The sequence below is a fragment of the Cyprinodon tularosa genome, unplaced genomic scaffold (assembly GCF_016077235.1).
Source record: "Cyprinodon tularosa strain WSP-4 unplaced genomic scaffold, ASM1607723v1 ctg508, whole genome shotgun sequence".
Lineage (NCBI taxonomy): Eukaryota > Metazoa > Chordata > Actinopteri > Cyprinodontiformes > Cyprinodontidae > Cyprinodon > Cyprinodon tularosa.
Genome location: NW_024039239.1, coordinates 215,479 through 229,880, shown reverse-complemented (window position 1 = coordinate 229,880; position 14,402 = coordinate 215,479). Strand labels below are relative to the sequence as shown.

The window sequence follows — 14,402 nt, the reverse complement described above, 5'->3', positions numbered from 1 at the left end:
CATGCATGCAGAGCAGAGATATAGAATCCATCTGATTTAATAACTAAATAAATGAAAACTTTGCTTTTTATTGCATCTAACTTTTATTTTTTACAGCTTCCTGGGATCTTTGATGTTGATTATGTGTCTGTTCAGCTGAAGTACTCAGGCGTACTGGAAACAATCCAAATACGGAAAGAAGGTTTTCCGATCAGGATTCAGTACTCATGCTTCGTTGAGAGGTGCTCACACACACTAGCACATTTGGTTAATACAACTATTCCTTATTTCTGCACATTAATTATGTTTTTGCTGAAAATCCTTTGGCTAAAATGCCATCAGAACGCTTAAAATATTAAGTGTGTCTCAGCCCCCCCCTTCAGTGTCCACCATATTGGATCAGTCCATTTGCTGCACATGTTCAGAAAGGTCCAAACAGACAGCAGCAAACCATGCGAAGAGCAGTGTTGCCAACTTAGCGCTTTAGTCGCTATATTTAGCCACTTTTCACACCTCTCTAGCACTTTGATTTCTAAAAAGCTCCTAGCGCCAAATCTAGCGACTTTTTTCTACTACTGGAGACTTTAGAGACAACATCTAAAAGCAGCGAACTCTGCTCTCCAGAGCAAGTAGATTGGTAACCCCGCCTCCTGCTCTCCTCTATCTTGTCTGCTGTCATGATTCATGCAGCTATTATTTCATCCAAATGAAAAATGGAGAACAGAGAAGCAGATCATGGCTTGTCTACAGTGAAAAGAAGGACTGGGTTATTTACTTTGGCCTTTTTGGAAACACAGGAAGGAGCAATCAGCTAAGTGAGCTTAGTGCTTGGAAAAAATATTTCACTCCTTTAGAGACAGCATGAAAAGTCAGCTGAGTACAAAACATAAAGAGGAAAACAAGAAGAAAAGGGACAAGAAGAGAGGGACACAACCTAGAACAGATAATGGATGTCTATTCTATTAACATTTATCTATCTGTAGAATGGGTCTGTTTTATGTTTGTCTTCTCAATTCAGAGGACCCCCTGCCTGTCTTTGTCTAGGGCCCAAAATTTCCTAAATCCGGCCCTGCTGCTTTTTATAGACCATGAGTCGGCCACCTAAAAATGTTCATTGGACTAAAAAAACAAAAAGTTGTATAATAGCCCTCTATCAAAACAACTAATTAGGCTTAAATACATCATAGTCATTCATAATTAAATGTTTATTTTCCCTGCAATGCAAATGAAACCATGTGACTAACCTTCTGCACGATATTAGCTAATTTAAGTTTAACTTAATTTATAGTGTTAATGTATTATGATTTCTTTCATCAATGGAAATATAGAAATACAATATCGAAACCAAATTTTTGGTGTTATTTTTCCTTTGAAGATTTGAAAAAAAAAAATTTTTTTGAGGACTCCGGTGATTTCAAACCTCATTGTGGAAATAAACTGCAGTCCTCTTCAAACCACAGTAAAAATACAATCCTTCCTTATCGGGGTAAAAGTGCAATAAAATGCTGCCTGCAACAGCACCCTTTTGATACGCTAAGTATTGGGCTATGGAAACTAAAATAAGATTACATGGGCTGTAAATGTATTAGCCCACTATAAAAAAAGACTACAGGGGCTTAAATATATAATAAGCATTCATGATTAAATGTTTATCCTGGAGACAATGTCACATACTGTGACTCTGCTGGACCATATTTGGTGCTTTAAGTTTAAATTCCATTACAATATTAATCTTTAATGTTTTGTTGCATTGATGAAATTATAGAAATGCAATAAGGAAATCAGTTTTTTGCTGTTATTTTTATTTTGAGGATTAGGGGCAAAAATGGAAGACAGTTCCCTGCATCAGAGCGCTACCTGTTGGATCTATGAACAGTTTTCTATGTTTGCAGCCAAACCAGCAGCAGTAGTGGAGTTTGGAGATGCAATCTACTTCTTAAATCTATCTTTGCTCTCCTCTAATTTATTCAGAAGTTCTGCATTCACACTTTTTCTCTCCCTCCAAGCTTGGTGGTGGGCTGCAGACTTAGCCTTCCCTGGAAATGCCTTTCCTAATTATGCATTTGATTATTTGACAACTTCTCATTATGTTTGTTTGACCTCCTACACACCTTATTAAAATAAACATTGTCATAAATTTTTGAAAAAGCCCCAGTGAGCCAAAATGGGGGTATTAAAGAGTCACATGCGGCAACCCCAAACATAATTTTCTATTATATTACTTGCCATAATTTTCTATTCCTAAACCAAAGAGCAGCGAACTTCTTGCCAAATCCCATCACTATGATAGTTTTCTCCTAATACTAATATTTGTAAACCTTTTGCTTTACCCTAACATTATTCTCATATTTTTTGACAAATATCAAAGCCTTAAATCTAAGCTATTAGTCTTAATATGTCCCACAAAGATAAATCAATCCAATCTAGGAGCTTATCTTACAATTGAAGCCTTTGGTTAAACAGAACCTAGTATACAAAGCAGTTATCTGCTTTCCAAACACCTTTTTAATTTTAGTGTAAAGGTAAATTCCACTCCATGACCGCGTGTTGGCCCGTGCATTGGCTTTGGCTTAGGCATTTGACTGGGTGGGAAGAGTAATCGAGAGATTGTTATTCACCTAACCATTATGGGTTCATACCAGTGGCGGCTGGCCAATAGAGGGCGCCCCACCTACCTAATAACCTTGATTAAGACATTTAAAAAAACAAATTAAAATCAAATTATAAAATAAAAATATTTTGAAATGTATTGATATATATTTTTTAGATGTGCAAGATAAATATTTTATCCTGAATGACGAGTAAAGCTGTTTAGTTTTTTCATCGGTTTGGTGATGTATTTCTGCCCTAGGGCACACACAAATGTTTGCTCGTTGACACAGTTGTACTTGTGCAGTAGGTGCAGTAGGTCAAGATCAAGTTTCCTCAAACTGATATTTTATTGTCTGTTTTCATTTTTTTGATCGTCTCTTTGAAGCTTTCGTGGAACAACTTTGGTATCCCTGAATTCTTAGATACCAAGCAGACATTTCAGCTACTTCTATGAGCTAAGTACACTTTCCATGCTGTTCTGCGATAGATATGGGTTTCTACTGAACCAGCAGTACAGCCACCTGGCAGAGATTGAGCTGACGGCGACTCTGCTGAACATGGTGGAAGCTGAGGAGGGACAGTACCAGCTGGGACGCACCAAGGTCATTAAAAGCTCATCCTTTCCACTCTTCCCTTACGTTTGTCCAAATTAGTCAGAATTACCACCAGTATCTAGGCAACTTGAGTTTGTCTGCTAAACCAAGCCCTAGAAACTTAGGCCTTATTTTTCACAATTGACATTTTCCTTAGAGCGCCACTTAAAGCTGCTGACAAGGAACCATTTTTACCAACTGAGGAAAATCTCTAAACTTAGGACAACTGTGTCCAGAGATGATCTTGAAATGATTATCTATGCCTTTGGTTCTTCCTGTTTAGACTACTGAGACAGTCTACTCTCGTGTCTAAACAAAAAGGACTTGTTACAGACTTGTTGTGTCATTATACCCCCTCTGGGAGGCTGAGGTCTCAGGACCTGAACCCGCTCATGGAGATCGCTCCTTTAAGGTGGACCCTCCAGCGCTCTGGAACGATCTCCCGCTTTCTTTGCGCTTACTTGATTCTGTTTATGTTTTTAAGAGTGAAATGAGAACCTATTTGTTTAAGAAAGCATTTTAATTCCAGTAGATTAAGGATTGTTGACCATGTCTTTTATGACTGTAAATGTAGTTTATTTGTATTTTAATTTTGTGAAGCACTTTGTGACCTCCATGTCTGTGAAAGGTGCTATATAAATAAACATTACTTACTTACTTACTCACTAACTAATTACAATTAGGATCCATTCTAGTTCTGATTTTTGTCAGATTAATAGGATTTTTTAAAGCAAAACAACCTTTAAGCAGGTATGAAACATGCTGTCATTAAGCCCTCAGGTTTACTTTACACTGTTTTTAAAGTGTCTGATGTCATATTCTCATCTTAAATGGGATGTTTTCTTTAGCTGGAACTGAAAGGTGCAAAACCATTAATCTAAATATAGTTTATCACTAAATGCTAAGTTATTAACTTAAATCACAAAGTGATTAATTTCAGTAATTTGTGTTACTAAAATATATTCATGTGTCAATAATTTTCTAAAGTATTGAATGGGTTTCTAGGTGTTCCTAAAGGAGTGTCTGTACCAGAAGTTGGAGGAGAAATGGAGCAGCACCCAGACATGGGCAGCCGTCACCATCCAGAGGAACATCAGGGGCTTCCTCTGCAGAAGGAATTTCAAGTTTTTCAAACAAAAAGCGATAGTTCTTCAGAGTCACATCCGTGGACATCAGGCCAGGTATGAAAACGGCTTCAATAAGTAAAACATCTCAATCAAAGCAAACCTGCTTATCGTTATTAAATTATTGTTTCCTGGATTTGAAGACTGTTATTTTGTGAAAAATAGAAATAAACATCATAAAGAAATTATTAGAATGTAATCAATATTCACCTGCATTATCCTTCAACAAGATTTAGGAGGATTGAACATTTCTAAGTTTTATAGTTTAATTGGGTTTATAGATAATCAAAAAATGGGTCAGTAAACAACTGATAAATCATCTGATTCAGGGTTACAATCCACAGCATGCCTGTTTCCATTCACATTATTCAGCTGAAACAGCAGCACCTGTTTTTCTTAAAAAACTCAAAGGTTCTTTTGAAGCTTGTCCTCTTGTTGCTGTTTTTCTTGATTAATCGCAAAATATTCTCTAGATTAAAAAAAATTTAATTCTCCAAGCAAGCAATCCTTCGGATAAAGTCAGATCTCCAAATGGAATCCATTGTGTGTCTGTTAGCAGTATTGAATCCCCATTTCTTGATTGTCAAGTTGGAGTACCCCACGGCTTCATACTCAAACCTATTCATTATTTATTATTGATTTATCAAATATTTGCAAAGACCTTGACATCATGGTATGTGCAGATGATTCTGTAGTTTTTATAAACTGTAAGTCTGACATCAACATCTCAAAAAACCTAACAAAACACTCACATGTGTCAATGAGTGGCTTTTTAAGTTATGTCTTTTGCTAATTGCTGATTCTACACACTGATTGCATTCTATTCAAATTCTTACAAACCACATCGTCTTCCCTTCCGGGGGCGAGTTTCCTCTGGACTGACGTGTTTTTATTGGTCTTCTTTGATGTTAGTAACAACATTGTTATTGGTCAATGTACAGTTCAAGACCAAAGGTTTGTATTTGGCTTGAAGCAAAGAGAATGTGATTTGTAAAACACAATTTGAAAAGGTTGCAATTCGTAAAGCTCAATTTGAAAACTAGAAAATCCTAAAAATATATATGAAATAGGACTAGGCGTGAGGACCCAAAAGCAGTGGCAGGCAGGCAGAGGTGAATTTACAGTTGATTTAAAGCAGCAGTCTGTAACATTGAGAAGAGAGCAGACTTCGACTGAAAATTTGAAGAAAAACAGGTTTCACGCCACTCCCGCACCCTCTCTGCTTCACTCATGCCCCACCTCCAAGCTCCACCCCTCTCACAGCACCTGCGCGGCTACCGCATGCGACCAGAGCGTCCAAGCAGCGTACGCGGCATGGAGTGTGAACCGGTAAGAGCGATAACACTCACTTCCAAGCAGCTAGATATAAGATGCTGGTTATACCGAAGTTTGCCGTGTAAGCAGTTGTCGGCAGGGGCAGTAAGGGCAGTTTCTCTTTAGCTGGTGGCTGTCGCTCCGCCATGACTTCCACGCGCGTCCTCCTGACTGCGGCAGCCGGGCGGCAGCGGCAGGTTAAGCGGTGAGGGGGGGGGAGCTGTGATTGACACTCCAGCAGACGCTCCTCTGGCTGTGATTGGTTGTTTTGACTCGTCCCGAATTATTCTTTCCAGATTGAAATACAGGCAGTAGGCGAGACCAATTGAAGCAGTTTTTTTCACAGGTTACATATCACATGTACTGCTGTCTGGGCATAGGGACAGTTTTAGCCAATATGACAAAAAAGTGATTTTAAAAACTTACAGACTTCAGCTTTAATGAAGAGTTACTGAAAAAACAAAGTCCAGACAAATAGGCAACCAGGAGTCCAAAATTCAAAGCATGAAAAATAAGTAAAAACAAACCAGAAACCATGGAGTCATCAGGGGAATCACGGTAACCAGGAGGAAAACTAAGAGAGACGAGTTGGAGGAAGATTGATGAAGTAAGAAGAGGACCCAGCAAAGAGGAACCGAAGAGAGAGGGCTTTTAAAGGAGACTGAGACAATGAGCAGATTGGAAACAGGTGAGCACAGAGCAGAAACAAAATAGGAGCAAGGGAAAAAGGAGAACACAAGAGGGCAGCAGAGGGCAACAAATAAAAAAACTGGAAGACTGGAAATAACTAGAAAACACAACAAAATAAAAATTAAACCACTAAGACTATAAAACATGGAGCAAAATAAAACTAAACACTCAAAAGAAAACATAACAGAACCAAGACTGAGACAGTAACTAAGAATAAACCAGAGAACACAGCAAAAATAAAACCACTAACACTAGAAAACAAGGAGTAAAGCAAAACTGAACACTAAAAAGAAAATATAACAGAACCAAGATTGAGACAGTAACTGAGAAAATCCCAAAGAACGCAGTAAACTAAGAATTAAACCATAAAAAAACTATAGAACAAAGAGCAAAGCAAAACTGAACATCAAAAGAAAAACATAACAGAAACAGAAACCTAACAATGACAAATAAATGAAAAACAAATCTAGGAAAACAGAAAAGTTAGTCTCTTGTCTGCATGAGTAGTGAGTAGACGTGTCTTCCACACTCCTGCTGAAATTGTTAAACATAAAATTTTTGACCTCATAGCCATTCAAACTTTGTTGAAAACAGAGCTAAAGTGATTTTATTACCTCAGCAGTGAACAAATTTCTCCTAAACCAGAAAAAGAACAACAGAGTGGACCAAACAACTCAGACTCCAGTTAGAGTTAGCAAAGAAACCGACACAAATGCTAACAACACAAAAGCGCTAGCTAATATTGCGTCACATTTATTTCTTTTTTTTAAAACAGTGTTTTAACAGTTTCTGGTAATGTGGAAATAAGAATAATTGTCTTGATGCTAAAGAGAGACCAACAGATTTTACTTTCACAAGTGGAGCAGTACGGCTATAGTCATAGTGTTCCGCTTGATTTATGCATATAAATTGCTAAAGTAAAACCTAGATACTATCGCTGAAGTATAAGTAGTATTATTTAATCTGACATGTATACTGTGGTAGCTGAAGATCAGAATATGGGCTTTCTGCATGGAAGTGAATCTCTAAGTACCTGGAGCCAAGCACCTGAAGTATTTTGTGAGAGTGCCCTTGTGCATATAAAGTTTATCCAAAGGAAAAATGCTTAATAGTGGTTGTGAAGAGCCGAAGAGGCATCCCTCCAGAGCACCTAGGCGAGTGCCGGGCAACCCAAAACTCCAGATGCCCAAAGGGATCTCCAGAGCAAAGGCGTCCAGGAGGGACCAACCCAGGAAATCCGACCGAGGAGGAGAGACCCGTGGAAATTCCCCAGCCGCCACAATGCCAGAGCCCCGGGGAGCCACGGGGATGAGCCTGCGGGCTCCTCCGGCAGCCAGCCACCCCAAAGTGGAACTGGCCATGGGCCCCAGAGACACAAGGCCCCAGGTGCACCCCACACCCCCGGGGGGAGACCCGACCCCTTGAAGCAGCCAGGAATAAGCCAGCACCCGCCCAGGCCCCCCCCCCCCAAACACTGAGCACCACCAGTGCACCGGCGGGCCAAGGCGCCAGCCAGCAGTGGGGGGGGGGGTGAATAGGCTAAGCGCCGAGACTTGAGATGTTCTTGGGAGAGAGAGTAGTTCAGACCTGAACCTGACAAGAAAAGGAAAAAAATACAAAATTACACAGTCTCAATCACGCCTTCCCACCCTAGTGCTCCCACTAGCAACACAAAAACTCTTTAAAAAAAAAAACAAAAAAAAAAAACATGCCGTACAAACATTTGCACATAACACTCACATCCAATAATCCCAGGACCAAGGACTTGGCAGCGCCTACCAAGTCTTTTTTCTATATCCAAGTTACCAAATCCTATTACAGTCTTTTCTCCTCTGCTGAAAGAATGTAAACTGGAAAACTTAAAAAACAATCCACTGGACTTTGTTTCCAAGTTTGAAGACGTTTCTCTTCCATCCAGGAAGCTTTTTCAATTCAAAATGGCAGAAATAGCGTTGAGTTCCAGGTTTTATACAGCAGCCCAACAAAGCTTTGTTTTTGTTTAGAAAACATGCAAATTGAAATGGATGAACGGGTCCATCCCTTTGGAATGGGGGTCGTTTGGCTTCTTTGTTAGCATGCAATGCCCCATACCTGTCTATATCTCAGAAAGGGGGGTCGTTTTGTTGGCCTGGCCTTTTCAGCCAGGCCAACAAAATACCCTCCCTTTTAGAGACAAGAAATAAACTCAAGAGCATTTTTTCCAAATACAAAATCCCACTCATTTCAAACCAAACAACACCCTTAAACAGAGACTAGTGCATCCTGAAGACAAACCAGACCTAATCTGAGCGGAGTGGTGTCCACAGTTCAATGCAGTGAGGAAAGCTCTGATCTTTATATTTTGAGAAACCAAACAACCTCTCCACAGACGCATGGCCCAACACAGAAGAGTACCCTCTTCTGGACAATACTCTGCAGTATATCTACAACTTATGGACAAAGGACATTCTTTTGAGGACCAGAATGTTCACATTTTGGATAAAGAAGACAGGTGGTTTGAGAGGGTCATGAAGTAAGCCATCTATGTTAAGAGAGAAAACCCAACCTTAAATAGAGGGTTGATTCTTTCCTGCTATCATCTCAGCCCCAACCTCTTTATAGGGAAACAGAAGACCTCACCTATTCAGCCAGGCCAACTATTCCCTTTAACGACCCCCCTTTCAGAGACATAGACAGGTATGGGGCATTGCAGGCTAACAAAGAAGCCAAACAACACCCATACCAAAGCGGTGGACCCGTTCATCCATTTCTATTTGCATGTTTTCTAAACTGAAACAAGGCTTTGTTGGGCTACTGTATAAAACCTGGAACTCAACCCTATTTCTGACATTTTGAATTGAAAAATCTTCCTGGATGGGAAGAGAAACATCTTCAAACTTGGAAACAAAGTCCAGTGGATTGTTTTTTAACTTTTTGGAATGACTATGACCTGGATGACTGAGAATCTTCACCAGCACTCTATGAACTCATTAAGTTTTAATGTATTTAACTTCATCAATATCAGATTTCTGTGTTTTTTCCTCCTTTAGAAAGTACTACAAGCGTCTGAGGCAGTCATTTACCCAGTTTTGGGCTGTGATGCTGATAACAAGGAACACAATCAAAAGACGCCATTGGAGGAAGGTCAGTGTGATGAAGACATATTTAATCCTATCTTTAGCCTTCCTGGAAGCTTTTCTGGTTTTATTTCACCATAAATTATCTTTCCACTCCAGTTTATTGCTCTCAAAGCCACAGCAGAGCCACTCAGAGATAAGCACACTCTCTCTCTGAGAGCAAAGTTCTTCTCTCTGTTTTAATTCGTTTCCATTTAACTCATTCTCTTAAACTGTTTTCACAGTTTAAACCATAGCTTTCCCTTTAAGCGTCTTTTATCTTTTTCCCATTGAATCATATAATCAAATAAGTATATTTGATAGGAATACAAAACATATTTCTGCCTACATCTATTTGAAGTTTTTTTTAAATTTACTACCAAAAGACGGCCTGATCCTAAAAACTATTAGAACTCAAATATTATCCAAAAGGCTTAATATGAATCATTGGCAGCAGTTCTAGGTAAAAAGTCCAGCTTGGGTTATGCTTCCACCCGAATAACAAAAAATATCCAAGCCGAACATTTCTACACATAGATTCTTAAGAAGGAAAAAAAAAGTCCTTTAATAAAGAATATGAAAAGTTGTAATAATAAAAAAAGGCCTATTTTTTTTTACCAGTTTGGAAAAGTCTCTTCAAAATGTAGCTTCCTTGTTCCTGACAAAAACATGACATTTAATGGTGTGACATTTATGATAGATCACCAGAGGGGCCCCTAGAGTATGAAGGTAAATATGTGCCAAAATGAACGAACTTGTGAATTTAATGTGAAAACTTGAGAATGCAATGTGAGAATAAGGAACGGGCACATGACGTCACACGTTGCGCGGCAGCCATATTGAAAGCTGGTCAGCCCATTGTTTACACTTCGACTTCGCGCCTGTAAGGACTTGCTTTCTTCTGCTAGTAGTTTGCTTAGTTTTTTGCCGTTTCATTTTACCTCTGCTGTCGTTATGGTCACCCGTTGCTGTGTCGTAGGGTGTAGTAGCGCAAGCTGTGACTGGACGAGGAAAAAAATCCCAAATGGATTGTCTTTTTACCGTTTTCCAACCTGGAGGCGTCTCAATGGAAAACAAATGTCCTCCATAACAAAGAGTCGCCGGCTAGCATGGGTCGCTGCTGTAAGACGGCCAAATATAACTTTCAACTCAATCCCAGTGTCCATGAGAGTGTGGTGTCGTGCCAAGGTAGTTATCCCTGCCAAAATTTGTATCCCCTCGTCGGGAGCGCGCACGGAGTAGAAAGAACAACCCGTGTTAACTCCGCCTCGATTCCAACGTGCAGAACTTCAAATTTGAAATGTTTTATGTGTATGAAAGTTGAGCTTCACTGTTTTATTCTTTACTTCACATGCTATAGCAGAATATCGCCAGTGATATTGATTTAAAACTAATAATAAAACACAAACGTTTGCTTGAAAGCTGGTCACTGACAGCAGTGTCTACTCCTCCCTCTGAAAGCAAACAGATCCCTGTTCTTTTCCTCACGTTCATTAAAAAATATCTCTCATTGTTTCACAGTGTCCAAATGTTCTCATCCCATTGAAAACTGTTGTAAACTATATATTTGTAATAAAAATGAAATAGAAAATGGAGTGCACGTGTAATCATTAAAGACTATGCAGAAGGAAAATAATTTTTTCCTGGTTGAAATTTAGTACTTAAATCTATATTTGTGTTTATAGTAACGTACAATTTATCTATGTTCCTTAATAAACAGTTTGTCTTCTAACATCAGCCGTTTTATTTAATCCCATATTGCCAGAACCAGCAATATGGGATGAAATAAAACCTGCTGTAATCTGTTCCCCCTGTCTAAATCAGGCAAAAAAGGTCCCAGTTTTTTCATTTTTGGCTCATAAGCATCTTTTATGATGACAACTAACCCCTGAAACTTTGGGGGTGATTGCCCGTTTTATTTCATCCCATATAGCCAGAACCAGCAATATGGGATGAAATAAAACCTGCTGTAATCTGTTCCCCCTGTCTAAATCAGGCAAAAAAGGTCCCAGTTTTTCCATTTTTGGCTTATAAGCATCTTTTATGATGACAACTAATCCCTGAAACTTTGGAGTTGATTGACCTTTATTTCTCAAAGTTACAAGGGGGGAACAAATTATGGCAGGTAGCCTGCCGTAATTTGTTCCCCCTGTCTAAATCAGGCAAAAAGGGTCCCAGCTTTTTCATTTTTGGCTTATAAGCATCTTTTATGATGACAACTAACCCCTGAAACTTTGGAGTTGTTGACCTTTATTTCTTAAAGTTACAAGGGGGGAACAAATTACGGCAGGCCACCTGCCGTAATTTGTTCCCCCTGTCTAAATCAGGCAAAAAAGAGCCCCAGCTTTTTCATTTTTGGCTTATAAGCATCTTTTATGATGACAACTAACCCCTGAAACTTTGGGGGTGATTGACCGTTTTATTTCATCCCATATAGCCAGAACCAGCAATATGGGATGAAATAAAACCTGCCGTAATTTGTTCCCACTGTCTAAATCAGGCAAAAAAGGCCCCAGCTTTTTCATTTTTGGCTTATAAACATATTTTATGATGACAACTAACCCCTGAAACTTTGGGGGTGATTGACCTTTATTTCTTAAAATTACACGGGGGGAACAAATTATGGCAGGCTACCTGCCGTAATTTGTTCCCCCTGTCTAAATCAGGCAAAAAGGGTCCCAGCTTTTTCATTTTTGGCTTATAAACATCTTTTATTATGACAACTAACCCCTGAAACTTTGGAGTTGATTGACTCCATTTTCTATTTCATTTTTATTACAAATATATAGTTTACAACAGTTTTCAATGGGATGAGAACATTTGGACACTGTGAAACAATGAGAGATATTTTTTAATGAACGTGAGGAAAAGAACAGGGATCTGTTTGCTTTCAGAGGGAGGAGTAGACACTGCTGTCAGCGACCAGCTTTCAAGCAAACGTTTGTGTTTTATTATTAGTTTTAAATCAATATCACTGGCGATATTCTGCTATAGCATGTGAAGTAAAGAATAAAACAGTGAAGCTCAACTTTCATGCACATAAAACCTTTCAAATTTGAAGTTCTGCACGTTGGAATCGAGGCGGAGTTAACACGGGTTGTTCTTTCTACTCCATGCGCGCTCCCGACGAGGGGATACAAATTTTGGCAGGGATAACTACCTTGGCACGACACCGGCATTTTCATTCTGGTAAGTTACAGAACATACATACAACATAGTACCATGGTAGGACAGTCATATATCATCAGAATGTAACTACAGTATCCCAGGACACGTACAGTAAGCACAAGATTTGTTTAGATACATTTTTGATGTTTTACCTTAGTGCCTGCACCTAGTCTTATCACCACAACAAACACCACACCATGTTGAGACGGTAGCTTCCCTTGGATCTAATGACTGTGTTCTCATTCGGTTTGATTACTTCCATGTCGTGAACTTTTCCATCTGTCAGCTGTTTGTAAGCCTCTAGCGACTTGTAGCAGCGAAATTCTTCATGTGTGTAGGCACTGACGCCACACACTAGATAGGAAAATATGTCCTCCCTCGCAAACGGCGGTAGAAATTCTTCCCCAACGCACCACTCCTTGCTTGCTACTTCGTAGGGATCAAGTCCGTTTATGAAGCCCATCTTTTGCAGATAACGGTCCCTGGCTTCCCTCTGCAGTGTGTCTCGGTATATTCCGCATCCTTTCTTCGCTTTTAACATCGCTGTTTACTCGTCTCTGTGCTGTTTTAGGTCTTTGTTTACCGTAGCAACTAGCTGTCAATATGGCGGCGTACCCAGAATGCAACGCGCTGTGCCCGTCCCCTATTTGTACCACAAAAATCTGAACTTGTATGCCAAAATGTTCTGCTGTAAAGAAAAACCGCACATACACAAACTGAATTTGAAGTTGCACTAAAAGACATATCAGGCAAGAACATGTAAAAAAAAATTACACTTGTCAGTCCAATCTTCACCTGAAGAGGATTTTCACTCAAATCTGATTTAAATGTGAATGCACAAAAAAACTATTTAGTGGTGTGTTCATATAGTTTTACACAAATAAAATTACAGCTGACAAATGATTATTGATAGTTTATTTGTAATTATTATTTTTTGCATATGTTAATCTTGCATTACAACCTCAATTTAGCCATTACAGCTTCTTGAATCTGCTGCTTCAAGAACACAAACGCGCTCTCGCGAGACACAGCACGTTGACACCGCATTTTGACTTTTGTCACATTCCTTGCGAGATATTTGTGCCAAAACGAACTTGTGTTTGAAGATGTGAGAGCAAATGTGGGGGGGGGTTCTATAGGCCAACCAATCACAGGCTGCGTCTCAATTCACAGGCTGCGTACTTGGGAGGACGCCTTTGGAGCACTTCCTGGTTACGACACGACGTCATCACGTTTACCCCAAAAACAGCGCCAAACAAAATCCGACAGCTCGAGAAATACGGAAAGAAAAAACAAAAACAAAAAAATAGATATGGAAATTTTTTTAATTTACTTGTTATTGGAGGAGGAGAGTCGCTTTGACGGCTTCGGCGGCAGCAAAACCTGCGACGGATTTTTCTCAGGCTGGCAGTGCGCAGTGGAGAGGTAAGATCTACCTGCTATTATTCTAACCCACAGGGGCCTGCTAATGATCAGAATATACCAGTTATTAAATAAACGCTTGTCAGCAGATTGATGAATATGTTTAAATATCAAATTTTATATTTATTTTTAAGTTTGTAATTTATTTGTTTGTAACTTTAGTAATTTGAATTGAATACTTAAATGTGTACAAACCCTGTAAATAACTGACTTGAATAACTACTTTCACCATTACTAATGTTTTGTTGAGAAGCCAAACTGTTGAGAAATAAATCATTTTTTGTCTAAATTGTTATCCCCTTACTGCCTGATTTTATTTGCAATTATATATATATATAAATATATATATATATATAAAAATATAACACAGGAAAAAAATAAAAATATAAAAACGAAAAAATAAGTTAAATAGTGGATCTAGATTA

General features: G+C 39.0%; 1 protein-coding gene across 1 annotated transcript in view; it reads left to right on the top strand.

The window, feature by feature from the left end:
* The window catches only part of myo15b (myosin XVB), a 98,529-nt gene that overhangs the window by 24,675 nt on the left and 59,452 nt on the right, over nucleotides 1-14,402 (top strand). The window contains exons 22-25 of the mRNA XM_038303200.1: nucleotides 97-221; nucleotides 3,059-3,173; nucleotides 4,170-4,345; nucleotides 9,322-9,415. Of these exons, the coding sequence (XP_038159128.1) occupies nucleotides 97-221; nucleotides 3,059-3,173; nucleotides 4,170-4,345; nucleotides 9,322-9,415 (510 nt within the window). The remainder of the gene's footprint in view (nucleotides 1-96; nucleotides 222-3,058; nucleotides 3,174-4,169; nucleotides 4,346-9,321; nucleotides 9,416-14,402) is intronic.